This window comes from Tauraco erythrolophus, chromosome 1 (genome assembly GCF_009769465.1).
Source record: "Tauraco erythrolophus isolate bTauEry1 chromosome 1, bTauEry1.pri, whole genome shotgun sequence".
Classification (NCBI taxonomy): Eukaryota; Metazoa; Chordata; class Aves; order Musophagiformes; family Musophagidae; genus Tauraco; species Tauraco erythrolophus.
Genome location: NC_141465.1, coordinates 7,294,323 through 7,321,283, shown reverse-complemented (window position 1 = coordinate 7,321,283; position 26,961 = coordinate 7,294,323). Strand labels below are relative to the sequence as shown.

Sequence of the window (26,961 nt, the reverse complement as noted above, 5' to 3'; positions counted from 1 at the left end):
TTGTCTCTTCTTTTCCTCCCCATCAGAGGGAGAAAAGAGGTGGATAGGAAAGCCCTGATTAGAACCTCACTATTGCTATGTTGCACACATTCAAAATATGTTCCTATAAAATTAGGAGAAATAAAACCCAACTCTAATTTCCAACCTTACAACTAAAGTAGTCCTCTGTATGATTCAGATGTCCTAGCTCTGTCTCATGCAAGAAGTTTCAAGTCTCTTAAAGGCTGCCTTGTGAATAAAGGTTACCAGGTTTTTATTAAACCGAAACAAAACCAGGTGACATCACCACAGTTACTTATTAACTTACAGTATAAAGGAAAATCGTAAAAACGAACATGAGAGCAGTGCCACAAATGCAACAGGTAATACAATTAGCTGCCTCACACTTGATAAGGCAAAGCCAACGAGTCCCATATTTCATACTGAGTACGGGATGGTCTCTCTCAGCAGTAGAACATGCATTCCTTTTCATTTTGCCAAAGCTAAGCAAACTCAGCATGAGAATAAAGGCTTTTCTTTTCCAAAAGCCTCTGCGCAGGAAGCCAGGTCCCACACAGACTTCAGCACACAAGGGTGATGGCACCGGCCTTGCCTGACACCCTTCCCAGGCCGCCTTCCAGCCGGACACCAGGAAAAGGCCATGGCGAGGCAGAAGCACCGCGTGACGGGCTGTTTGGCGAGAGACAGCAAAGCGGCAGGCAGGGGACACCTGGAGCTCCTCAGGGAGAGCAGGGGAGGGGGCCTCTGAGGGGCCAAGAGGGGCCGCCATAGAGGCGACCCAGGGGGGCGCAGCGGGATGCCCCGGCACTGGGCAGCGGCCGGCGCATGAGGAGCGGAGTGGCCACCGGGGACAGGCCCGTGGGGCGCGGGGACACACGGGGGCCTGCAGGCGCCCCACGGGGCGATGTGACCCTCCCCACCAGCCGGTACCTGGGGCCGCCTCCATCGCGGCGTTCCTGGTTTCCAGGCAACGGCTCCCGCGGCGCGCGGAGCGCTCCGGGAGCTGCAGCGGGGCGGGGGGCGCTGCGCGCGTGCGCCGGCTCGCGGGGCGGGCCGGGGCGGGCGGGGGGTGGTCTGTCGGGCCGGGGGGGCCGGCACGTGCCTGCGGCCGTTAACCGTGGCAACGGCCGGGGGCGGCATACAACGTCTGCGGTTCCGCCATAAGCCAGAGGGGCTAGTGGGGGTTTCTATTTATTTACTTATTTATTCTTTAAACTAAAGTGCCTTTCTGCCGCCGCTGCGGGCTCTTCCAAACGCAGCGGGGAGGACGAAGCGCATTCCCTGAACTTTCCGCCCGCGAGGCGAAGCGAGCGCTCCCGCGCGCCGGCCGGTTACGGCGTGTTTCCCCCGACGGGCGGGCCCGCCTGTCGGTGTCCGTATCTCCACGCACGCCTGTGCGCGCGTTCGTTACGCTCAGATCTCTTTAAGCAGTTTCTGAGGCCGGCGGCTGCCGTCTCTGTCTCGCGTTGCGGCGGAGGGTGCCGGTGCGGAGCGGAGGAGGAGGGAGGCGTACCTGCCGCCGGGCGGGCGGGCGCTGAGGGAGGGGACTGCGGCCGGCGGCAGCGCCCGGCCCCGGGACAGGTGCCACGGGAAGGGGAGGGCCCGCGAGAGCGGCAGGGTGGCCTGGCGCGGCGTCCCCGGGCGGGCGGAGGAGGCAGCGCCATGGCCCCGCGCGGGCTCTGCCGGTGGGCGCTGCTGCTGGCCTGGCTGCCGGCCGGTGAGTAAGGGCCGCGCTGGGGCGGCGGCGGGGGCCCGGCCTCCCCCCGGGGCCCCTCTCTGCTCCGGGACGTTCGTGGGGCACGGGGGGGCCGGGAGGCGCCCTCGAGTTTCGCCCCGGGTTAACATGGAGCGGCGAGGGGAAGGGGCGGCCTGGCTCGGGCGGGCGCCGGTTGCCCCTCGGTGTCCCTCCCCGCCGGGCGGAAGAGCGGGGCTCTGCCAGGCTCGGCACGAAAGCCATGCGGAGAGGAGTTTCGGTCCCCGCAAGGTGCGGCTAGCTGCTCTCCCAGGAGGAAGTGGCCGCCTGCTTCCTGGCAGCCTCCAGTATCGCTCGTGTGCGGCCACCTTGGTTTGGACCTGGGCACAGGTTGCAAGCACGGAGGGGTTCCCCTTTGGCTCCTCCGAAGCGCCCGCCTCAGCCCCTGCTGCTAGCTCAGCAGCCCCAGCCTCCTTGGAGGTGTGGTGTAGCTGGAGGGCTTCCATACCTGCTAGGGGCACGCCTGTGTGGAGAATAGGAATTCACCTCTGTGTCTGCACGCTGGTACAGAGAACAGGAATTCATCTCTGTGTCCACAGGCGGCCTTCAGCAAGCAGAGTCCTTTCTGCCAGGTTTTGCAGGCTGACAGCTTCTGATCTCCTGTAGGAAATAAAAGGAGCGTTCTGCTTCTTGGATGTCTGGGTCTTTGCTGATGATTTAGCTTTAAATACCAAAGTTAAGTTTTTTCACAGAGAACCAGGAAAAGAAGCAAAAAAAAATAAGGAGGTACACTTGTTGATTGTCTTGCTTGACAGCCACTTTCCTGCATGATGTTCTACCTAAAACTTGGCTTCAGTGGCTCTGAAGGTTAGTGTCTTCAATGCGAAGCCATAGGCCTGAGGTAGCGGTAAATTACTGGGTTGGTAGTGTCTGGATTTGTTCTTTCTAACCAGGATAGGAAGGATAGTAGCATGCAGTGCAGTAATGCAGTCTAAGTTTAGGAACTGGCCTTAATTTCACAACTTTTCCGTTTTCTTGAAGGAGGCTAGTATGAAACATCAGACATGCAGAGACATCCAACTGTCCTCCAGAGAGAACAGTATGGTTTTAACCCCTTTGAAAAATAAGGAACTTACCTTTCAACTCTGACTCTTTTGCAGAACAGAGGTAATGAGAAAGGATCCCTTTCGTAAAGAGCTCTGGTTTCTGAAAGTGAAAAGCATGTAGTGATTTTTGAGTGTTTTATTCTCACCTGAGAGATGCTGCTGTAGGAAACCCATGGAAAATCTGTTTCCATAAGCCTCAACAGGTCAGAATTCATAGAATCCTGGAATGGTTTGGGTTGGAAGGGACCTCAAAGATCATCTAGTTCCAATCCCTCTACCGTAGGCAGGGACACCTTCCACTAAATCAGGTTGCTCAAAGCCTCACCCAACCTGGCCTGGAACACTTCCAGGGATGGGGCATCCATTGCTTCTCTGGGCAACCTGTTCCAGTGTCTCACCACCCTCAGAATGAAGAATTTCTTCCTTAGATCTAATTGAAATCTGCCTTCTTTCATATAGGAGTTCATTTGATCGCCAGTGAGATCAACGTTTTGCCAGTCTGGAGAGTTGGGATTTTTGGACTGGGTTCTTGTGACTTCCTGCAGTAAGATCCTGTGGCTCAACTGTTTCACAATGAAAGCTGAAACAAGAAGAGCCACAGTTACTATCTGTCACCAGTCTTGATTTTGCCTTGCCTGCAGTATTGTAAAAATTAGATATCCTTGTGTTGGCAAGCAGTTTGCACAGCTCCTGGTATTTCTACATTTACGTACATGTGCGTATATTTTATTTTTCAGAAAAGCCTTGGACTCGGAGTGTTCCCTGATCCTCTGTGTTTGTGTGGTATTTTTAAGGCAAATGAGTTTGTTCTCCCTGTGCTTTGAGTTGACTGACCAGGAGTCCATTTCAAACTAGAAACTGAGCAAGTGCTGCATTGGCAATATCCTACTGCAGAATTATTTGTTGAGGCAGCATTGCACCTCTGCAGCATGTGTTGCACCTGGTGGAAACTGGATGAGCTCATATTTGCCTGGAACATACTGTGGAGGTGCAGCCTAAGATGCCTCTGAAAGAATGATGCTTGCAGTTGTGATCCAGATGTTACTGCATAGTCCCTTGTTCTCTTGCGCTCATCCTGAAAACATGGAGCAGAGGGAACTCTTTGAATATGCAATAAAAATCAACTGCTGGTTCGTAACGACTCTTTCAATTGGTAGCTTTCAAACTTCCCCCTTTACTTCTCTCCTTTCCTGCTGTCATGCTCCCTGGTTAAGAAGCAACTAGCATAGCACTGCAACTCCTGCCCTGTTCTCCGGGGTATGTTCCAGACAGGGCTTCCCATGCTTTCTCCACACTGTTTGTATTGCCTTATCGAAGGCAACTGGTGATAACTTCACTTTTGTTCATGACAAGCACAATTCACTGTATTATCAAAGTTTAAATAAGATAGAGATGTCTCTGGAGCGTGGCTAAAATAAAGCAGAGCTTATGAGAAACTTTGTAAAGCCTTACTCCATGGATGGAGCCGCTTGGATGGAAAATGCTGTGGAGGTTGTTACGGATGAGTTCTAAACATTAACATTCCTTCATTAAAAAGGAAAAAAAGGGTAATTGATGTGTGCTGTTCTGAAGTGGTGATAAACAGATCTAATTTAACTATAATGCTATAGCCCAAAACTTGTATTGTCTTATTCCTGGTCAGCGCTAGGTAAAATTCTGATGTTTGTCTTAGCTAGACATTGATAAAATTTGTTTGGTGTTTATATGAATGGATGGCACTGCAGAACTTCTCTGGTCAGGATGGCAAGGCAAGGCAAGCCTATTCTTTGTGCTTCTGGGCCCAATGAATTATGTCTCCCGGCTTGGAGGGACAGTTTTCCCCATGCAGATGGAGCGCACCGAGTGATGTGCTACGTGATGACTGCTAATAGTTGCTTTGGAGAAAATAGTTCAGTCCATAAGGCAGGCCAGTGCAGCTGACTCAAGCTCCCTTCTGTCAGGGAAAGATGGGACTCACGTTCTAATCAGGATTTGTAACTCTGGACAACTTCACCAGAGGGGCTGATGGGGTCTGTAGGTGCAGGCCTTGGATGAGGCCAAGGGAGATGGACATCCATTGTTGGTCTGGTGCAGAGTGAAAGTTGTGATGCGATGTCTGTTCCTGCTGGCTGACTGCCTTCTGTGTTCTCATCTGCAGGTTGTCTCTCTCTGATGGTGACAGTGCAGCAGAGGGAACGTTACACCACCTTATTTGCCACTGTTGTCCTCAAGTGTGACTACAGCACCTCAGCACAGCTGCAGGATGTGGTGGTGACCTGGCGCTTCAAATCCTTCTGCAAGGACCCCATCTTTGACTACTACTCAGTCTGTAAGTGTCAGGCTTGTCCTCCAAGGAATCCCTCTTCAAATGGAAAGGAAAGGGAAGGTAGACTTACTGGGGAGTAAGTTTGTGACTGCCCACAAACCAGGTCGAGTGATAGTATTTCCCTGCACTCCAAGAAAAAATAGGTCATGTCTGTGATTTCCTTTGCAATCTCAAGGCTTTGTGATATGACATTGTAGAAATCCCAGCCAAAGCAGCTCATTTGTCCTCCTTCTCATCAACTCAGAAGGCACAGAGGCTCAGCCATGTTTGACACGTGTCAGTCTTGGCAGCTCTACCTTATGCTTCAGCGTGTCTGAAAGCAAGGGCCCTGCAACAAGTGAACTTTATGATTCCATGGAGGACCCTCTCCCCAGACTCTGCAGTATGTTTAAGCTGACTTACCTTAGCTTAACTGCATGCTTAAGACTGAGCTCAGAGTCGGGAGCCTGGACTTGTTTGGTGTCTTGGTGCCCAAACTCTCCTTTATGCAGTCTGGATGGGTTGGGTAGACATGCTACCAAGTGCTTTACAGCCTAGTCCACAAGCAGGTGGGTCTCTGGCTCTGCTGATCCCAGCATATGTGAGTGGTTTGAGCCTAGGCTCAAGCTAATAGCCCCCAACAGAGACAGAAAGCATAAAGTTCACGGTGTTTGCTTAGTTGGATCTGCTCTTTATGATCCATTGTAGATACAGCAATGGAGGAGCCTTTGACAGGCTTTGTCCTCTCCTCTCTTTATTGCAAGCCTTTTACAGATAATGCTGACTGTCTGGATCAGTTGTCTCTCCAAATCTCAGCTCTCAGATACCTGGAAAATAGTTCATATTGTGAGTCTGTCATAAGAGTATTGAACAGAAATTACCTCTAGCCCTCCTTTGTGTTGGGTCTCTCTACACATAATCCTTGGCTGTAATCAGGGATGGATTCTTTTCTGCCTTTATGAGGTCCACAACATCTAATGGGATACAGGAGGGAAAGGGCAACAATCTCTACAGCAGTTCATGTATGTCTAGAAATCCTGTTTGGTAAATAAACACGCTTTTGTTTTACTTCCAGTTCTCCTGGGAGTTTAAGCACATATTTTCCTTGCAGTTTATCTTCATACTGGGAGCTGCCCTTCAGCCTACCACCATTAGATTCTTTCTACTGTTGTTCTTTCAGTTGTGAGTACAGGAGGCATCTCCTCTGCAGCTCCTGCATTCTCAAAATCTCTGCCGTTCCTGTGGCTCTACCTCTGTTTGTATGAGTACTCCAAAGCAACTTGTCCTTGCTGGTTTGAAGCCATGCTTTGCATTACTTCACCAAAGCAAATGCAGACATGCGTTCAAGAGTTTCTCTGCTGCTCACAAGGGGCATAGAAATTGGTCCTTTGAAATCACTTTTGGCATCTTGTTTGATGATGTGTGTTTGTAGCATACCAGGCTGGTTTAGCTCTTGGCCAGGACCCATCTGATGACTGCAATGACAGCCAGCGAAAGGTGCGCATTGTCATCCAGAAATCTGGGCAGAAGGAGCCTGTGCTGGGTATCGACTACCAGCAGCGAAAGATCACCATTCAGAACCGTAAGTGACTGGACCTCCTCGGCAGGGAGTGAACTCAGTAACTATCATCTGATATCTGGGCCTGCCAAGTGAAGAGAAGCGTAAACATGGCTAATGTCATCTGTAGCTTACGTATTCTGTGAGGTGGCAATGAAATAAGAGTTGTGCAGGGCCCTGTCCCCAGCTGGCCTGAGGGTGTTGGGAGCACTACAAGCTAAGGCTGAGCTGAGGATGCCTGAACGTTTTGCTGAAGAGTGCAAAAGTAAGCTGAGGAGCCCACGGGCTAGAAAACAGGTCTTTCTTCAAAGTAGTACTGCATAGTTGTCCAGGTGCATTATGTGCTCCCTGCTGTCCCTGGAGAAATAGCTGGTGCTACTGCCAGAAGAGTTATTGGGATGGCTGACCTAACAGGGACTGTGATCTGTGTTCCAGAACCAGCAGGGTTGACAGCAGTGGGTATCTGTTAACATCCATCACTCAGCAGCATGCTGGTTCTTTCACTCCACACAGAATCAGTCCCGCTTCTAAGTAGCGTTGCCTTCCAGCAGCACAAAGAAAATAGGGGCTGGCGGTTGATGCTGTTTACAGGGGTTTTCAGTGAACTTAAGTGAGATTGTTTAAAGGTGATGGCCACGCTTGGGAAGAGGGGAGATGCAGTACTATATGTCATGTGCAGGCAGAGGGCCCTCTTAAGAGTGGGGCCTGAAAGTCGTGTCTTGTCAGTCCTAAATAGCCCACTGACCCTCTCAAACCCTTTCCCACAGGGGCAGACCTTGTCATCAGTGAGGTCATGTGGTGGGACCATGGCGTGTACTACTGCACTGTGGAAGCACCAGGAGATACCTCAGGTGATGGGGACAAAGAAGTTAAGCTGATTGTTCTCCGTAAGTGCCTGTGGTTTGTTGTCTGGGTGGCAGATATCTCCTCCTGTTCTCTTTCTCCCCACCCCAGGATGTCTCCAGCAGTGGAGAGGTGCTTAGTAACTGACTATGCCCAGGTACATCAGGATCCTCTTTCTCTCTCCATGTTTCCCATAGACTGGCTTACAGTACTCCTCATCATTCTCGGTGGCCTCCTTCTCCTTCTGCTGATTGGAGTATGCTGGTGCCAGTGCTGCCCCCAGTATTGCTGCTGCCACATCCCATGTGTCTGCTGCCCAACTCGATGCTGCTGTAACGAGAAAGGTGAGGCTCAAGCAAACGTGCGTCCATGCATGGCTTCTGTCAAGACAAAAGCTTGACTTGGAGCCTGCTGAGCTCCACCTTCTCTTCCCGTTCAGCGTCCATATAGACTGAGACATTTCTTTGGCCAGTATGACATCTATGACTAGTTTATTTGGGTTTAGAAGCGGGGAGAACAAGCATACATGTAGCCCATCTTGCTCCTCTGTGTCCTACTTTCAGAAGTACCCACACCTTGCTACCAACATCTCTCATGTCATCCAGGGCATGATCGCTTCCCTTGTGTGAGTAACTCAGGAATTTTCTTCCCTGTCTTATGGTTCATATCCCTGTGCATGTGAGAAAGGCAAGCAAATGCCTTGGTACTACTCTCCAAACTGGCCTAACCTTCAGGTGTGTTACTCTGAGAGGTAATTATGTAAAAATTGAAATTTTCTATCTTCATGTTATTTTCAGAGCTGCTCCTTCTACAAGAAAAAAAACTTGTTTTACTTTGGGGAAGGAAGTGAGGAGAAAGAAAGGAGAAAGATGGTCTCTCTTAGTAGTCAATCCTGCAAATGCATTCTGAGGTTTTGAGGGTCAAGTGAAACTTTGTTGTGCATAGTTTTTAGCCATGATAAAGATTCTACAGCCAGACCTTGTTCTCTTGGTAAGGCCAGAGTTTAATTTTGGCTATTAAGGTCATATAACGTCTGTGTTCCTGTAACTGAAACTTAGTAGCGACACAAGGTGGAATAGCCTCCCTGCAGCTTACACCATCTGACAGGAACAAAATGCAACAAATATAGTTTTTTTCACTGAAATCACCAGATTCTTCCCCAGATGCTACAAAGAGAGGATTTATGAACAAAGAGTTGTGTTTCTGTTTCCCCTCACCTGCAAAAGAGCTATTTGGTATACTTTGGGTGTTAGTAAGCTGTGAGAGTCTTAGATTTAAGCTTAATTTGCTTATCCCTTGCAAAGAGCAAACACAACATCCTTCTCATTTGCTGAAAGCAAAACCAAGCAAAACAAAACACTTTCTGGGGGCTTTACAAGCTGTCAAGTAAACTACGTGCTGTTAAGGAGGCTGTGGAAATTTGGCAGAAAAATTAGTTTCTGTGAAGGGAGAGAGAGGTGATGGAGATGAAAGACTCACACCTCCAGACTTCCTAGTTCTCATCAAAAAAGGGATTCAGAATACGCGAGTTCTTTTTTGGTTTTCTGTGCTGTAGGAGATGATGGCACACTCCAGACTGCTGCTGTTGTCTTTCCTGCCTCCTGTTGAGGATATGTACGAGGGATTCTTGCAGAGTCCCCAAAACCTCTCCCTGCTCATGAGGGAAGGTACGGATGCGTCCAGCCTCCTCCACGGGCTGCTGGATTCTGTGGCTGTAGTTTCCATCCCAGCTGCCTGCCCTCTTTATCCACTTTGCACAGGATCCTTGTGCCTGCTCCCCTCCTCTAGCGCACCTTCTCTTCACTTCATCCTGCTTCCGACCTTCTTTTTTGCACTCCAAGAAATGAACTGGAGGCCTTAAAAACCACAAGAAGATAGACACAAGGAGCATCTTAAAAAACATTCCTGAGGAATAACAGTTCCACACAGCTGAAGAGAAGGCAGAAATCCTCAACTAAGGAGTGCGTGCGGGTGATTTCTTCCCGATTACTGGCCACTAGAGGGTAGCCTAGATCTGCTGAACAGTCGCAGATGCCGTCGAGGCAAGGTAATTCTGGGTGGTTGAAGTGCGGTTGTTCCCTAACAGGATTTTGAACCTAGTAATAAAAGAAGTGCATTGTTTGAGTAATTCGGAATCGGTGTACAGAAATATTAAACATGCCCCAAGAGCAAGCCAATTACATTCCCTATGGAAAGCTGTGCGAAAAGCCCATCAGGGTAAATATATGTATATATTTTTTTTTTTTATATATATATATATATGGCCTCCTTCTGTTCTTATTTGTTCCTTTTCTACTGTGGACTAATGAATTGGTGAAAAGTAGGATTTTAGTGGGTCTGACTTGCATCTGGGTCTAAGTTGGAAAATACTTTTTTTTTATAATTGGATAATTGGCCCAGCAGCTGTAAAGTCTCTTAAAGGTGAGGAACAACTTTTTTCAACAGGATATGGAGGGAAAGTTTTATAGCAGGTATGAGTTTTGGAATTAAGGTGAATCTGACCTTCCTCAGATAAATGTGTTCACTTTAAAAAAAAGATCTGTAACTTTACTTCCATTTTGCAGTTGGGGAACCAGAGTATATATCAGGTTCAAACTAGAATCATAGAACGGCTTGAGTTGGAAGAGACCTCAAAGATCATCTAGTTCCAACCCCCCTGCCATGGGCAGGGAAACCCTCCACTACAACAGGTTGCCCAAAGCCTCATCCAACCTGGCCTTGAACACTTCCAGGGATGGGGCATCTACAACTTCTCTGGGCAACCTGTTCCACTGCCTCACCACTCTCAGAGTGAAAAAATTCTTCCTTATATCTAATCGAAATCTCCCCTCTTTCAGTTTAAATCCATTGCCCCTTGTCGTGTCGCTACATGCCCTTGTTAAAAGTCCCTCTCCAGCTTTCCTGTAGGCTCCCTTTAAGGCTGCAATCAGATCACCCTGGAGCCTTCTCTTCTCCAGGCTGAACAGCCCCAACTCTCTCAGCCTGTCTTCATAGCAGAGGTGCTCCAGCCCTCAGATCTTCTTCGTGGCCCTCCTCTGGACTCGTTCCAGTAGCTCCATGTCCTTCTTGTGCTGGGGACTCCAGAGCTGAATGCAGTACCCCGGGTGGGGTCTCACGAGAGCAGAGTAGAGGGGCAGAATCACCTCCCTTGACCTGCTGGCCACGCTTCTTTTGACGCAGCTCAGGATACGGTTGGCTTTCTGGAAGGCAAAGTATCTGGGGAAGGAAGAGATTATGAAGGTAGTGAAGGAAGTCCAAGGGTAATTCTGCATTTGTTCAGCTGTAGGGAGAGATGAGAGAATTACAGGGACGGGATGACTTTGGTGGTAGTGACTGCCTTCATACCCTAAGGAGAGGAACCCTAAGTAGGTATGCCCACAGCTACTGGGCCTTTCACTCCTCAGACGAAGACTGTGGTCAAAACCCAGGAACGTGCACTCAGCACGTTCTAGGACATGGTCACGGTGCTAACTGGAGGAACAAGAGAGTAAGAGATAAGGCCTTTCCCTTCTTTCTATCCTTTTTCATTTTCCTCTTTGTCTCTTCCTCTAAATTTGAAACCTAAACTGGAGGAAAATCCCTTGGGGAAAAAAAATAACGAAGCAAGTTTGACATAAAATGCTTGAAACCTGCTACCTCAGGCCACACAACTTTGAAGAACAATTAGGATTAAAACCCCTGAAGTTTCCAGCTTTGTAGCTCACTCTGGTTGGAGCCAGGCTGGGGAGGGAGAGGGGGTTTGGAGTGGAGAGCAAAGTGGAGCTGCATGAACTGTGGAGAAAGGGGAGGATGTGTTGAGAGGCGTGGTCAGTCCCTGTTTTGTTGCCAGTGGTGCTCTGTATAAATTCAGTGAAACATCTGGAGGAGGAGATGTTTAGTAACTGCAGTGCTACCTGAAATGGAGAGCTCGGTCCCAAAGAGCATGCAGTGTAAATGCTGGCTGCTGCAGATGAACCCAGGGGACAGAATTAATTGGAGCTTAGCTGTAGTCTGGTTTCTTAAAGAAGCAAGGCTTATGCAGTCAACTTGTCTGTCTGTCCCCTATCTCTTTCCCTCCAACAGCTTTTAATTTCATCAGCCAACTTCAACCAGATTTATCAGAGAGGTAAAAGTCTCAAAGGCAGTTATGTTCCTATCTGGCTCCTGAACTGTATAGCCAGGAATGTTCTGTTTATGCCTGACCAGAGAAGAGGCTGCAGTAAAAGCCTGCCACTTCTGAAGCTCCAGAGAAGCCATACAAGTGAAATTTTGCAAAGGCCCAGTTGCAGAAAATCTTCACCCAGTAATGACAGACAAACCATGCGGAGTCAGGCTTTGTAAGATCTGGGGCTTGCAGAAGTTACTTGTTTGTAAACTTAAGTTTTGATTGTCTGTTGTAGAAGGAGTAAGTTTCTGTGAGATGTCTTTAGGTATTCCAAAAAAAAAGAAGCAGCAATGATCAATCGTTTTGAAGACAGGAATGGTGAGGTTGTCTATGTAGAGGAGGTGAGATGGAAGTGCAGAAAAAAGTGAAGTGGAATTGGAGCCTGACCCCATGAGTGGGGATCTGGAGTTTGCAGTGGTGGAAAAACAGGGAGGGAGAAAAATTTCCACTCAGTTTGCTCCTTTGGCACACTGGACATTGCTGTTGAGAATGGGAAATGTAGTTTGTTCACCAGTTTGACCACACTGTCGTAAGGGATCTAATTTTAGCAGTCACGCTGAGGTAAATTACAGAGAGACAACAAGAGTCATTGAAGGACTAGAAAGGGAGAAGTTGGACAGTGCATCTCTGAGTGCCCTATTTGTGGAACAGAGAGGAAGTGATGGAGTATGGTGTAGAAAATATTATCTGGACAGAGCCTACATGAGGGTGGTCAAACAAGGTCTCACTTGACTGTAAATCAAAGCCAAAAGAGGAAAGGACCAATGAAGAGCTGAAAGAGTTTTAAGAGAGAGAAAACAGTGCGGTATGTCTTGCTTTATGAAACATCATTTCCCACCTTTCTGCAACTGTACTCATAATGACAGGGCAGGTAGAAGTCTTGCATTTGGTTATGTGTTGTGTACTTAATCATAGTGCCATTTGTTCCCAGTTGCTGGAACTGTACCTTGAACGTCAGGCAGTGACCCTTTTCTTCTGTTCTAGGCATCTTTCTGAAGCTGTACAACTTCATATTGGAATTTCCTGTGCTCTGTTTTGCCTTTGTCATAGGGTGGAGAGTGTTTTTCATCCTATGAATTTCCTACACTGATCACATCCAAAGGCTACAGTCTATCAAGCAAAATGGTATGTGGTTTGCAAGCGATGCTCTCTGGAGAGCTGCTGTAAGCTTTCTTCTTCTTTGTCTTTCACAGTACTGGAACAGCATCGGTTCATGAAGCAGGCTCAGGCACTTGCACCTTGGATATCACCCAACATGTTCTATGCAAGTGGTGACAGGAACTCGCAACTTTCCTCTTACCAGCTGAACCCTCTACTGCAACAAGGTGAGACCATGGGCATCATTCCAGAGGGAAATCAGGATGAGAAACAGGTAACTTCTCAGGGAGGTTCAGCAGTGAGGCTTTAGCCTCTCCTACAAAAGAGAGAAAGATGTTCATAGCATGACTGCATGCCCTAGTATGACAGCTCTGCTACATCTGCAGTGTACTACAGACTTGCCTGGGTGAATAAATACAGCCTATCCATCCTAAGTGCTGGGTGAAGTAGTTTGGTGCTAACTAAGGTATATCTGTGCTACACCCCAGCGACTGCAAGGTAAATATACCCAGCTTATCTCGCTTCATGTGGCAGAGGAGGGTACTGTCTCTTTGTTCTGCTGTGCTGGTCACGGTCAACTCCTTATAGCCAAAATTGACATGACGAGTCAGGTGCAGTTTGTTTGAGTTCTTATCAAATGCCGAGTCTTTAAATGATTAAGGGCAAACTGCCTTCTGTGCAATAGATATAGCCTGCTTGCAGCAAAAAATGAAGGGCTCTTTAATGAACCAGGAAGAATGTTCCAGTTGTTCTGCCCCAAAATCGCTTGTATTAGTGGTATTTGTTTGTAACTTTACTGGAGGAGGGAATATGGAGTCTCTGAAGTCCTAGAGAAATAAGCAATAAAATAACTTATTACCAGTAATACTGTTTAATCGCCCAAGGAAAATAGGGGAATTCAACATAATGTCTTCTCAAAGAAATATAATGTATTTTTAATCTGAAATTAGCTTTTCATCACTATACAGCAGTCACAGATTTACTGTGTCTGATGAGTCTTAACTGCTGTTTGAAGAAATAGTTTGCAAACATCTTAAATGCTAGATTCAAGAGGTTTGAGTATACACATTTTTAGCCTGCTAGTTAATTCTACAGTTACTGTTTTTCCTAGCCAGGGCTTCAGTTTTCCTTAGGAAGATCTGGGGAGTGAGCCACCATGATCTAAGACAGAATGCACCGCGTCTTCTCAAGGAAATCCATATGCATGCTGGCAAAAAACGGGCAAGTTCCTCAGGCAGTTTCCAGCCTGTGTTTTCACAGTCTGTGAATCTCCTGTGCTGAAGTTTCTCTTCAATTTGTTTCAAGTCAGCTTTTTAGAGATGTGGGGTAGAAGGGACCTCTATAGTCATCTAGCCCTGCCTCTTGCTCAAAGCAGGACTGTCACCAACTTCAGTCACATTAGCTGTGGCTTTGTCCAGACGAGTCTTGGAAACCTGCAAGGATGAAGATTCGATGACTTCTTTGAGCAACTGTTGCAGGGCTGGATCAGTCTCCTAGTGTAGAAACTTCTCCATTTGCTACTTATATCTATACATATGTGTGTGTGTATAAGCATGTATTTTTATATATAATTATATATTAATATTTATAATTTATATCTAATTTTAATATATAAACATTTCTTTTTCTTTTACAGTATTGGTTTGTATTTCTTACAGTTCAATGCGATATAAGAGGAAACACTATGAACTTTCTCTGATTTTTTTCTTTTTTAAAAATAAAATTTAGTATCAATGCTGTAGGAAGAAAAATGTTCTTCTCTCTAAATACATAAACTGTATTTGCAGGTGTGCTGGATGACTTTGATTTCTTACCTCTGTGGTGCCCAAAACACAGATCATGCTGCAACTTACTAGTTACTACTCTTTGCACCTTACCTTGTGTGACCTGGATATGCTGGTTGTGGTGCTTGAGACTTGTGCAACTCTTGCAGTGAGGAGAAGCAGGAGAATGGAAGCTCAAAAGGGACTCAGCCAGGATCATTAGTGCAAGAGGGCCCTCTCTGTTGTTCCCCGTTGACTTGCTGTGTTCTCTTGTGCTTTTATCCATAGATGTGTCTCTGCAGAACAGTCTTCCACTGGTGCAGCCACAAGCTCAACTTTCCCCTAACAAGGGTGTTTTGGACTATCTGGAGTCTGAAATTCAAAACCTTAACATGTCCCAGCTCCGGCCACCCTCCCACCAGCGGCAGGCTGTGCAGCCCAGCTTGCTGTCCTCCCTGGGCTCTGAGATCGTGCCACCTCCTCTCACTAATCACATCTCCTCCATCCATGGAAGCAGTAACTCCTCACAGCCACAGAGAGCTGCACGTACCTCCAGACCCTGGGACTCTGCAGCAGAGGACAAGAGGGAAAACCGGAGGGGGCCCTTGCCTTCCAGTGGGGATTCTCATTCCAGCTACAGTCGAGACCCCTGGGACAGGCAGCGAGAGGACCATCCTCAGAGGCAGAGGGCAGGCGTCTACAATGGCAGGCCCCAGCACTCCAGACGGGATGTGTCACCCCCGCGCCAGGGTGAGAGGGGTAAGAGCAGCAGCAGCAGCAGCAGTTTCTATCCGGATGAGGCCAAAGAGCGCTCTAACCACCATCGTGGCCGGAGACAGGAGCCTGCAGGGAGGCAAGAGTACCAGCACCACACCAGGAGGAGCAATAACTCAGGTCAGCGGCGGCACAGCTACTCTCCCCCTTCTCGCCGGGGGTCGTGGAGCTCCTCAGAAGAGCAAGTCCATGTCCCAGCGACAAACCGCAGGCGGCGGCACCAGTCTCGGGAATGGCCAGAAGACAAACCTCCCAGTTATCGCTCATTAGAAGTTGTCCCAGCTCGGGAAAAGAAGCACAAAGACAGTGCAGGGCCACGCTCGGTGAGTCAGCTGCCTCTTTGCTTTCCCATCTAAGGGAAGGAGTGGGAGTGAATGTTTGTTATTTTCTGCAGTCAGTTGTCTTTCAAACGGATGGCAAGGAGCCCTGGGTGCCCTGTGCAGGGTGGTTATGAAGAGGCTGCAGAGTTCCCTGCCTTCAGTCATATGTTGCATGGCTATAGTGTGGTTAGGGGCAAAGTCAGCAGTCAAATAAAGTAGGTCTCCTATCACCTGGTCCCATACCAGGTGACACGTTATGCCCTCTCACTCCTGTCTCCACCTAGAGCCATTTGGTGCTCTATGAGCTGGGGTTAGAATAGCGGTTCTCTTGGCACTCCCTGGGGAGAAAGCACTTCCAGAGTAAGCAGCAGTACGGAGTATCCCTTTGCAGCCCTCTCTGGCGTTGGTTTACTACTGATTTCTTTATCATGTGTACGAGGCTCCTATTATCGATCTCCAAAATTTAATTTTTATAGTATCTTGGCGGTATTTTTAAGGTGGTTCATATGGGACAGCATCCAGGTAAGATGCTTAAAGCTACATGATGTAGGTTTCAAGATCGTGGGTGGCTACAGTGGTGAGAAATGTGTGATCCCCCAGGCCAGGTGGAAGAGGATGGCTTGCTTGTTGGGACTCCTGAGAATTGAATATGCATTATGTGGTCAGCGAACAGCTATTGTGCACAGCTCATCTTGTCAGTTTGCACTGGGACTAGATTTCCGGTAGCAACCTAAGTGTGAAAAGCTTCATATCCAATTGCTAGTCTGCAAGTTAGACAGTGTATTCCCCCTTAAAAAATGAAGGTTTTTTAAAATAAAAAAAAATGTTAACTGTCCCTTATCATGTATATGCAGAATTTTACCAGGTGGGAGTCTTCTCAAAGGGCTGTATTTTGCACGTTACCATTTTGCCTTCCAAGTTTTGGAAGGAACTGCAGTTCTAGTCACAGCTGGGATGTGTGTGGTTTTGTTATGGTGCTTGGAGCAGGTAGGAAGACATATAGAATCATAGAATCATAGAATGGTTAGGGCTGGAAGGGACCTTCAAAGGTCATCTAGTCCAACCCCCCTGCAACAAACAGGGATATCTCCAACTAGATCAGGTTGCTCAGGGCCTCATCCAATCTGGCCTTGAACGTCTCCAGGGATGGAGCATCCACCACCTCTCTGGGCAACCTGTTCCAGTGTTCTACAACTCTCATGGTAAAAAAATTTTTTCCTAATATCCAACCTGAATCTACCTCCCTCTATTTTAAAACCATTACCCCTTGTCCTATCACAACAGGCCCTCCTGAACAGCCTCTCCCCATCTTTCTTGTAGGCCCCCTTGAGGTACTGGAAGACCGCTATCAGGTCACCCCGGAGCCTCCTCTTCTCCAGGCTGAACAGCCCCAACTCTTTCAGCCTGTCCTCATAGGAAATAGGATGATTTTCATTCATCCTTCCTTGTTCCTAAATATCTTATTTTCTCTTGCAGGATAGAGGAAGCTCCTACAGTGGAAGAAGCATAGTCATTTAAAGCTGGCACTGAAAGAACTAAGATTCCTACTATGCAGATTGGGTTGGCTGCTTTTGATTGAACAGACAGCCAGCAAAAAAACGGAAGCAGCTTCTCCTTAGTCTTACAACTCTGAAGAATCTATGTCTAGTGCCCACGAAAGTAACTCATAACCCCTTTTTATTCTTGCTGTGATTTGGACACTTAGGTTTGCAATGGGATGTGGTATGTTTAAAACATTCTGTTGAAAACAGCAGATTTTTTTAGTAAATGGTGTATTCCCGATCTTTAAAGAGAGATACCAGTTGTCTTTGTTAGGTGCCCAGTCCAAAGAATGCTGGTCCTTTGCACACCAGTTACTGCAGAATGGCTCTAACGATCACAGAGTTGTAAAGTCAAGGGACAGCAGAATAATTTAGGTTGGAAGAGGCCTCTGGAGGTCATCTGATCTGGTCCCCTGGGAGTCTGGTGTAGGGAGGCACAACATCTCCTTTCTAAGACCCTCTCTTGTGCTTCAGAATGTGTAATGTGTGCTGCTTCTGCCTGGTTGCTCAGCACGGTGAGGCAGTTGCTTCCTTTTGTCCCCAGTAAGCCTCTCTCCCAAACAGAAGAATCACAGTGTTGGAAGGATGTTCCACTGCCTTAATAACGGCTCACCAGCACATCTGCACATTGCCAGCGTATCTGCCCTGTACTGACTGAAACAACCTGCCTTTCTTTAAGCTTAGACCTTAGTGCCTTGAAAGACATTTGTTCTAGCCTGTAACCCAGCTTGAATTTATTTGTGTACTTCAAGGGCTAAATTTACCAAGGTTTGGCCACCCCTACGGGGACTGAGCAAGGTATGACTGCTGTCTCAAACCACAGACCAGAATTTCCTTCAAACTCCAGGAAGCATGGCTTTGGTGGATGTACCTTTCCTAAGCCATGTACTCTTTTCCGTGCATTTCATGTTTTCCCTTTGCTCTCTGTGCCACGTATCATATACATGGGGTGAGATAAAGGGCTCTGAAGAAGTCTTGCACTCGCCATTTTTACTATTGACCTTGATCTTTACCATGTCACTTTTACCAGCTCTGCGTATGTGGTGCATCTGATCTGCAACTAGATTGCAGGGTTTTCTCATCTCTTACCTTGCAACTAGAACACTGAATTTCTGTACGCTCTGAGACCAGTTGCAAAGGAAAACAACTTGCCATTTCTCCTTGATGTCATTCATTCACTGTTCTCATTTAAAATGTGCTGGAAAAAGAGAGGCTCTCTGGATCCCAGCTGCTTCCATGGGAAACTGGCTTGCCAAAGGCACTTCTTGGATTCAAGAAACTCAACTGTGGACAAGGAGCTTTTGGAGCATCTGGTGAATTATTTTGTAACCTAAGGCACTAGAGATTGGCCAGCATCACTGACTGTATTGCCTAGCTTATTTCCCAACCAGCGCCGCATGGGACGCTTGCTACTGTTTGTTCCTTAATGTCCCAGTTACTGATGTGCTTATGATTTCCCTTGGAACACTGACTTGGCAAGGCTTTCACTTTGCCCACCTCTTTTTTTTTCTTGTCTCTGGACAATGATGGGAAACATCACACTTGGAGCAAATACCTATAGCTGGATATTCAATGCAGTTGCTGGTCAACCAAAAGCTACTACAGCGAGTGCTCATTTTCTTACCGTTTCTTGGCTGACAGTGCTGATTTCCAGTTCCTGTGCATGGAGACAAAGCAGGAGGACCCACGGGCTTCTCTGCTTGACTTCTTTTCAGAGCTGGAGGCCTACTTTGGAAGACAGAGAGGCCGTTCACCAGCAGTTGATGGCTAGCACAAAAAAGAACTAAAAGACTAACTCCAAAGTTTGAATTCGAGAAAGGAAGGCTATATTAAGTGTAGTCTTTGCATGAGACACAAACTGTGAATAATGTGACCTGACCCATGAGTTACGTCTGAAATATAGGGAATTTAGTGTGGTCGCAGAACTTGCAAAGCCAGTATCATTCTTGAATCTGGTTTTCAGCCACTGGCTGTGAATATTTTTTATTCTTATTTAATGACATGCTGAGGATTTTGTGCACACCCTTTTCTATGATGGGCTAGTATTTTTATTAGTTCAGAGGAGTTTATGGTGACTGCAATGACAGAAAATAATTCGGGGCTCCTTCTTCCAAAACTAGCATCCTGTTTTGACTTTAGTGTTGCCCTCTGGCGACTTTTAGCAGATACTTAGGGTCCTGCAGATTCTGCCCATGGAAGCTGAACTGGTAGCTTGGAAATTGACTCTCTCCTTACACTCCCAATTAGGTCCATGCATCATGCAGGTCAACGTCTTCCTCTTCCTCTCAACCCAGCCCAAATGCCCAGGTTTTGGGGAAGGGCTGCCCCTTTCTTCATCAAGGGTAGAGGCTATTGAGACGTCAGTTGAGATCCCAAGATGGTAGCATGGGAAAGAGTTCACTTTCTTTGACATTCAAGTGTGTATACACCAATATGTGTCCAGGAAGTTTTCCCAAGAGCAAGAAGCCCTGCACGCACATGGCAAGAAAACCCAGACGACTCTGTGTAACTGTAGCGGCTGTTGAAGCTTGCTGCTGTAGTATGGGCACACTAACTGCAGAGGTTGTGCTTTTTTTATCTAAATCCTATGAAGGAGCCCTCCATCTTTATTTGTTCCTCTAGTCCCAATAATTGAGCTAGGGTGACTAATTGTAGATTGCGTGAACACAATTTGTGCTGTGTGAAGTCTGAAGAGTTATCTTTATCGTACTTGAGCTCCTCTTCAGTCACTTTGTTCATATTTATAGAAACATTAAACAAAACTCTTCAGGGAAAATTGATTGTATCTCAGTCTTAATTCTGTAACTTGTTAAATTGCAACAGAAGCAGATTAGGTTATCCAGCAGGGAAGCAGAAATGGTACCAGATTTACTGGTCCACAGACCACTGCAGTTCATAAAACATCAGTTGGTGGGCTATGAAATAATGACAAAGGAAATCTATATATGCACGCTTTACAACTGCAAGCAGACAGGAAAGTGGGAAGGAAATAGGATCTGCTTTGAATGCTTATTTCTATTTTTAATTGGCTCTAAATGAAAGCCACTGTGACAGCACTGCACAATACTATATGGACTCTTTTTTTCCAGTAAGATTAGAGGGTCTTTGACTTTAAAAGAGAGAGAACTGAGCAGCTCAAATACTGCACACTGAAAGAAATAACAGTAGGAAATAGCCTACCCTCATTCTTTCTACGTTGCAATTTATTCATGCTTAATTTTTCAGCCATTCCAAAGAGCTGATGTTCGTATGTCAGCCCATTTGTGATGAAAAACATTGAATATGTTTCACATATGGGAGTTGCCATTCTAGACTTTTGTTCTTCCTGTCGTGTGGTTGAAGGAACATACCTTACCTCCAAGAATTAATTTTCTGTCTCAGATAAAGTGCCTTGATAGCCACTGGAGTTACCCTAATTTAAAATAATAATGTAATGAGTAAGTGACCATGCCACATGGGGCAGGTAAGGACGCCTGTGCTGCTCCTGTCAGCTGCCTTTCACCCCAGGCCAGAGATTCATAAGAGACAAAAAATCATGTAATTTTTCTTTGATTAAGAAAGGACTTGCAATATCTGGCTTTCTTGCTTATTTGCAGAGCGCCCTGCCATTGTGGAATGCCGTTCCAGGAATGGAGGGCAAGGGCTGCTTGTGCAATCATTGATCTGGTCTTGGCAAGTGCCCGTTTGGCAGTAGAAAGTGCTGAAATGCCCAGTTGCTATCTCTGGGGTTGTATTCATGATAGCACTAGCTAAAGTTAGGCCAACTTCAGCAGGGGGGACGTTACCTTGTGCGATAATAACCGCAGCACAAAGCTCTTCAGCGGTACGTATTACTACACCGGGTAGCCAAGTTCCCTCTGTGTTACTACCTCCAGTAGCACATCAGTTCAAAACACCCACTTCACATGGATGGAGCGTTCCATTTGTCGACATGCCATAGGAGAGAGATGACACTTGAGGTTATATTAAATTAACCCCCACAAGTAATGAGTGCTTATTGCTATTTCTGCGAAGTTTAATGCCTATAATGTGCCTTGTGCCGGTCTTCTGAATATTATTCCAGCTGTAAAAGCAGATGGTAAATGTGTAGATTCTCTTCAATGACTGTCAAATGTATAATTAAAATATAAGAGAACTTTCAACCAGTTGCTCTTGTGAGTTCTTCCTCGACGATAAATTGCTTTTTAGTGTTTGCACCAGAAGTGGAACTGAACATTCTCTGTTCTTACTTCTGGAATTAACCTTGTTATATGTTAGTAAGAATTTTCTGTTGTTAATTTTTTGGACAAAAATGCAAAATGGTTTGCTTGTGTGAGGGATTTTTGTTGTTGTTGTTCTTATTTTGGGACACTTTTCCCTTTGTTTTTTTTAAGAAAAAAGAATTTGAATAAATACTTACCAAGAGAGTGGAAAACTGTCTGGGAAACCATTGGCAGCCCTCTTTAATGATATGACCTACTGTAGCAATTGCTGACTTGGCTGCCATGTCTGTAAAATGAGAATGCTTACTGTTGGTTCTGAAGTACTTCGAGCTCCATGAGAAGAAAAGTCTTATAGAAACTTTGGTTAATGAATTAAAATACTGGTTGAGCTTTTCACGCTTTCCACATCTGACAGTCACGTAATAAGTAAGTGACTGACATAACAATGGAGGTCTACTGAGTCTCACATGGTAGGCTTATTTTATGCCTCATGTCCTCGCCATTCCTCTTAGCTAATGCCCTTTGTAGGTCAGTGTTGCAGCCTTTCTCTCTTCCCCCTACTGCTCAGTGGCTACATGTGCCAAATACAGATGGTTGGCCTGACTGAAGACCCAACGGACACTTGGAACTTGAGCTATGGGAAAACATGTCCTACAGTGCCAATGCAGCCACTTTCTGCCTGGGACCAGGTCCCCAGGGAGCCTTGGAAAGAGGTTGTCATAGAATCATAGAATGGTTTGGGGAAAAGACCGTAAAGATACCTCATCCACCCTGCCCCTGGCTTGGGCAGGGACATGTTTCACTAGATCAGGTTGCTCAAAGCCCCATCCAACATGACCTTGACACTTCCAATGATAGGGTGTCCACAACTCTGGGTGACCTCTACCAGTGTCTCACCACCCTCATCGTAAAGAATTCTTCCTTGTAGCCAATCTAAATCTACCCTCTTTCAGTTTAAAACCATCTCCCCTTGTCCTGTCGCTACAGTATTGAAAGGCTACAATAAGGTCTCCCTGGAGCCATCTCTCCAGACTGAACAATCAATTCTTTCAGCCTTTCTTCATAGGAGAGGTGTTCCAGCCCTCTGATCATTTTTTGTGGTCCTCTGGACCTGCTCTAACAGAATCCTGTCTTTCCTGGGCTGGGGGCCCTGGGGCTGGATGTTTCCCCTGGCTAAGTTTTGACAGCTGGCTCCAATGTATGCCTGTCTTACAGCCTGTGCAAAGAGACTTGGGCATGGGGAAAGAAGAAACGTGAGAGGGGTGCACGCTTACCCCTGCACTCCATTTGGTTAATGCATTTGTCGGAAACGGGGCATAAAATACCAATGGGCGTAATAGCCGCAAGTAAGTCCCAACCGTCAGAGCAGTGAGGTTACGGCACTGGCCTTCCCACAGAACAGTGGGAGCAAAACTCAGCCCAGCTCTAGCTACTGTTAACGTGAAATTTGGTCAGCTTATGAAAGGGGGCTCTATGACATGGTTGCCTGCAAAAGTAGGGGGCTCAGTGACCCAGGAGTTGCCTTCCACGTCTCTTAGGCTCAGGTCAGACTGACCCTCCATTACCAAATCTCAATAACAGGTCCAGAGTCCTCCACAGCTTCTTGCCTGTCCCACTGAGCTGGATGTGCTTGCAAAAGAGCAAATGGGGAAACAAAGCAGGACCTTTGACCCCTTGCTATCGCTATATTAGCTCTGCATAAATGCCGGTGTCTCAGGTGAGCATCTACCTCAGCTTCAGCCTGAGAAAGAAAGAGAAAGCAGGACAGGTAAGAGCTGAACTCTCTGTTCTGGGTGGTATGGACTTTGTGACTGGTGGATCCAGGACATAGGGAAGTGAGTGGAGGTGGTCTTCTATTTTGCCCCATTTCTTATTGCAAGCCAAAGTATGAGCCCTTCTCATGCTCCATAGCCAGGAATATTGCTGAAATGGAGGAAGGTGGGAGGGCTTGAGGTGACCTGGGTTGAAGCTGAGTGATGGATGCTCCATAAGACACTCATAAGAGGGTCAAGCCTGTGGTAGAGATTGCAGACTTCCAGTGCTGGGAGATACAGAACCTTTTCCCAGCTGCCTTCACCACATGGTCTACAGGCTCTGAAGTGGATAAGATCCTCTCTTTATGCTCTTGGGAAGCAAATTTATACCTTTTGTCTACAGAGGGAAAAACTGGCTCTAGGATTAAAAATCAAGGAAGGGTGATAACAGAGCAAGTGCTGCTCATCAGCAAACATCTAGTGAAGACGGAGGGGTAGCTTTTGGAGGTAATCTGTGCACAGAAGGAAATAAAAATGGATGAAAATTTCCTTACTGTGGAATAAGAAGGAGCATTGACTTGTAGCTACCTGCAACAGGATTTAGGAAAGCAGTCACATGTATTAGACTTGCAGCCTTTTTGTCATTGCAATTCCTAGCACTGCAATGTTTTCTTCATATTACTCTGAGTGATGTAGCCTTCTAATTCAGGGCATAAATCACGTTTAACTTCTAAACATCTTTTTAAGTGCAGCATGTTTGAAAACCTTGTTGAGACATAATGTCATCTTTTCAACGTACCGAGTACCAACATTTCAAGAGTCCCTCTAATTCTGCCTTTTTTTAATAGAGAGAATAAAGCAGGTTGGATGAGGTTAAATTTGCACTTACTCCCTTTTGAGAACTTATTCTGCCTGGGCTACTATCTGCTTCGTTAATCCCAGTGTAGAAAAGACACGAGAACCTAGTTGTGTCTTTCCTCCACTAGAGTAAGACAAAATACTCAGATCACTGAGTCAGACACAGGGTCACTGACATGATCATTGTCTGTGATGCACTCACTAGCACAATGTTCTTTAGAGCAATTTACAAAAAAAAAAAAAAAATCCCACATTATGTATTTTTCAGTATCTGTGTATGGAGGAAACCTGTTCTGACCTCTGCCAGTTTTAGTGGTTCACTCTTATGTTAAAAAAGGAATTTTAGCTCTCGTATAAAAGAGAGCTAAAAACTTTAAACTTTAACTGTCACGTATTTCTTGGAGCTCTAAAAGCTATCATTCATTGTGGATATTTGTGAATGTACACATAAAAGTACACTTTTATTTTTATACTATTTTTCCTCACTTCTTCAGAGGAATTGCACCATGATCTTCCCTGTTCTCTTCATTTATTGGTTAGGTTTGTTGCAAAAATCTGGTGTTTAACTGACATGTTTCATTTCTCCGAAAACAAACAAAACACTCTATGCTGACTCCAGCAGGTCTCTTGGTGTAGAGAGCGGAACCAGTACTGCAAACCATGCTGCAATCCAGGGCATTGGTGATAGCTCTGATGCTGCTCCTTAGCACCACTCTCCCCGGTAAGTCTGAAAAGCTTTTCTGCCTGCTTGAGAAAAGGCTCAGCTCTACAGGTTCTGAGTTGCCTTAGAGAAGTCTGACCCATTCATGAAGTAGGACTGAAGCCAAATAACACAGTTCAAGACTATGAAGACTATGACAAGTCCTGGCATGTAGTGATAGGACAAGGGGTAATGGCTTTAAACTCAAAAAGGGTAGTTTTCTATTAGATCTAAGGGAGAAATTCTTCATTCTGAGGGTGGTGAGACACTGGAACAGGTTGCCCAGAGGAGCTGTGGATGCCCCATTCCTGGAAGTGTTCAAGGCCAGGTTGGATGAGGCTTTGAGCAACCTGATCTAGGGGAAGGTATCCCTGCCCATGGCAGCGGGGTTGGAACTAGATGATCTTTAAGGTCCCTTTCAACCCAAACCATTCTGTGATTCTGTGATTCTATGAATACATGGTGCTTAACAGTATGAAACAAGTCATAAGGCGCCTGGCATGAAAATTGTCCGTACCTGGTGCGAATACTCTGCCATGTAAGGCCAATGACATAGATGCCCAAAAATGAGTGATGAGGTGCTGCTGGATTCTGCTAGAGCAAATTCTGTGGGAGGCTTTGAATTTCAGAATTTCAAGTCTCTTCCCACTGCACCTGAGGGAAGATATCAGACACACAAGCGACTGGAGAAGCTTCATGTTTTGCCTCCTCTTTCTCAGAAGTACACTCAAAGTTCATCCTTGAGAGAGACCGTCGTGACTGGTTGGTCATTCCCGATGCAATTGCAGCTTACATCTATGAAACTGTGAACAAGATGTCCCCTAAAGTTGGTCAGTTCTTGGTGGATGCTTCCCAGACTCCAGTAGTTGTTGTGACCAGGTATGGAAAGACCTCTGCATAGCGCTGCAACAGCCATGGGTGGAAAGTGAGAGGGAGGAGTGGGAGAAAGAACAGATTAATCAAATATCTATATGAGGAGTCCCAATGGGAAACGAATCTGCAGCCAAAGCCTGATGCGACTACAATGAGAGTGGGTCGCTGGAAGGTGGGGTGGGACGATATGGTTTCACACGAAAGTGCAGCCTCTTCCCCGGGATGCACATTGAACACGTCAGTGTGTTCTTTACACATGGGTAGTGAGGGAGGGGACCACTGACTGGTGGGGGATCAGCAGTCCTGTAAGGGGCTGGGCAGGTGCTGTGGTCATGTCTGTGAGGGCCTGAGTGCTGAAGGTGCCAGGAAACACTGCCCTCACTCAACGCAAATCACAGAATTGGCTCTAGCTGTAAATAGATACTCCTCAAAGATGGGGAAAGGGTTTCCTTCCAAAAGAAAACGCATGATGACCCAAGAGATACAGTTTCATGTAACTCACGGCAAACACATACTGCCTATTCCTGTCTTCTGAGGAAAGCCCCTCAAGGACTGCTGAGGAGCTTTGCACCCTCAGCGACAGCCAGTGTGATAATGACAGCAGACAGAGACTACACTCATGTATTTGTGTATCTTACCACATACACTGTCATCTCCTGCAGGAACTTCCTCATCAGAGAAACAGCTAAAATCAGTATAGGGGTTGAACACTTCATGGAAAAAATAAAGAACCTGTGGTACACAAGAGTCCTAGGCTACTAGCCAGATGAAGACAAGTCAGTGTTTCCTGATGGGAGTTGGTAGCACCCTGCAGTGTGCTCTTTTCCCCTGCTCCTACTACCGACCAAGATCAGTCAATAAGACAGAATCGATGCTCCTCTTAATGCCACCAGAGGGAACCCAGCTTCAAAGACCAAAGGACGGAAGGCATCTGCTGAAGTCTCCCCTGAAAAAAACCCCGCTGCTGGGCATGGGGAAGGCAATGAGATTGTAGAACTCTTCTGTAGCCAAATCTTGAAAATTAATTCCTCCTGACTGGCTTGGCCATTGCCCCTCTAATAAAAAAAAATGTTCGTTGTTACACATCCTTAAGTTTCCTGTCAGTATTAACTGTTACAAAATCACATCCACCTTGGCATCCCATTCTGCTGAGAACGTAGCCGTGATTCACAAGAAGTTGTTGCAGGCAATGCTAACAAACCCTGACCATTCAGGCACATTTATCTAAGCTCAGGTTCTTCTCAGGTGGGTGGGGGCACTACCTGAGCATTTTTTGGGGTAGCCACAACATGGCAACCATAACCTCACATCAGGAAAGTTCGTGAAACATTGAGTCCCACTGATTGTGCTCCTTGGTTAGGCAAGAAGCAAGTAGGTGCTCCTGTATCAAGTGTCTGAAGATTTCAGATCATTTGGGAAAACAAATGCTAGTAAACTCAACTGTCCATCC

At 46.5% G+C, this 26,961-nt stretch overlaps 2 protein-coding genes across 2 annotated transcripts; both read left to right on the top strand.

Moving 5' to 3' along the window:
• The first annotated feature begins 1,662 nt into the window (after positions 1 to 1,662).
• ILDR1 (immunoglobulin like domain containing receptor 1) lies at positions 1,663 to 17,101 on the top strand. The gene is made up of 8 exons (XM_086620949.1): positions 1,663 to 1,717; positions 4,937 to 5,107; positions 6,516 to 6,665; positions 7,409 to 7,528; positions 7,682 to 7,828; positions 12,822 to 12,953; positions 14,778 to 15,586; positions 17,060 to 17,101. Exons 1-8 carry the CDS (start codon positions 1,663 to 1,665, stop codon positions 17,099 to 17,101), a joined length of 1,626 nt encoding a protein of 541 aa, XP_086477075.1.
• Positions 17,102 to 24,598: 7,497 nt separating this feature from the next.
• On the top strand, positions 24,599 to 26,273 carry LOC104371364 (apovitellenin-1). The gene is made up of 3 exons (XM_009982451.2): positions 24,599 to 24,659; positions 25,358 to 25,517; positions 26,174 to 26,273. The coding sequence occupies exons 1-3, from the start codon at positions 24,599 to 24,601 to the stop codon at positions 26,271 to 26,273; spliced, it is 321 nt and encodes a 106-aa protein (XP_009980753.1).
• The last annotated feature ends 688 nt before the right edge of the window (positions 26,274 to 26,961 follow it).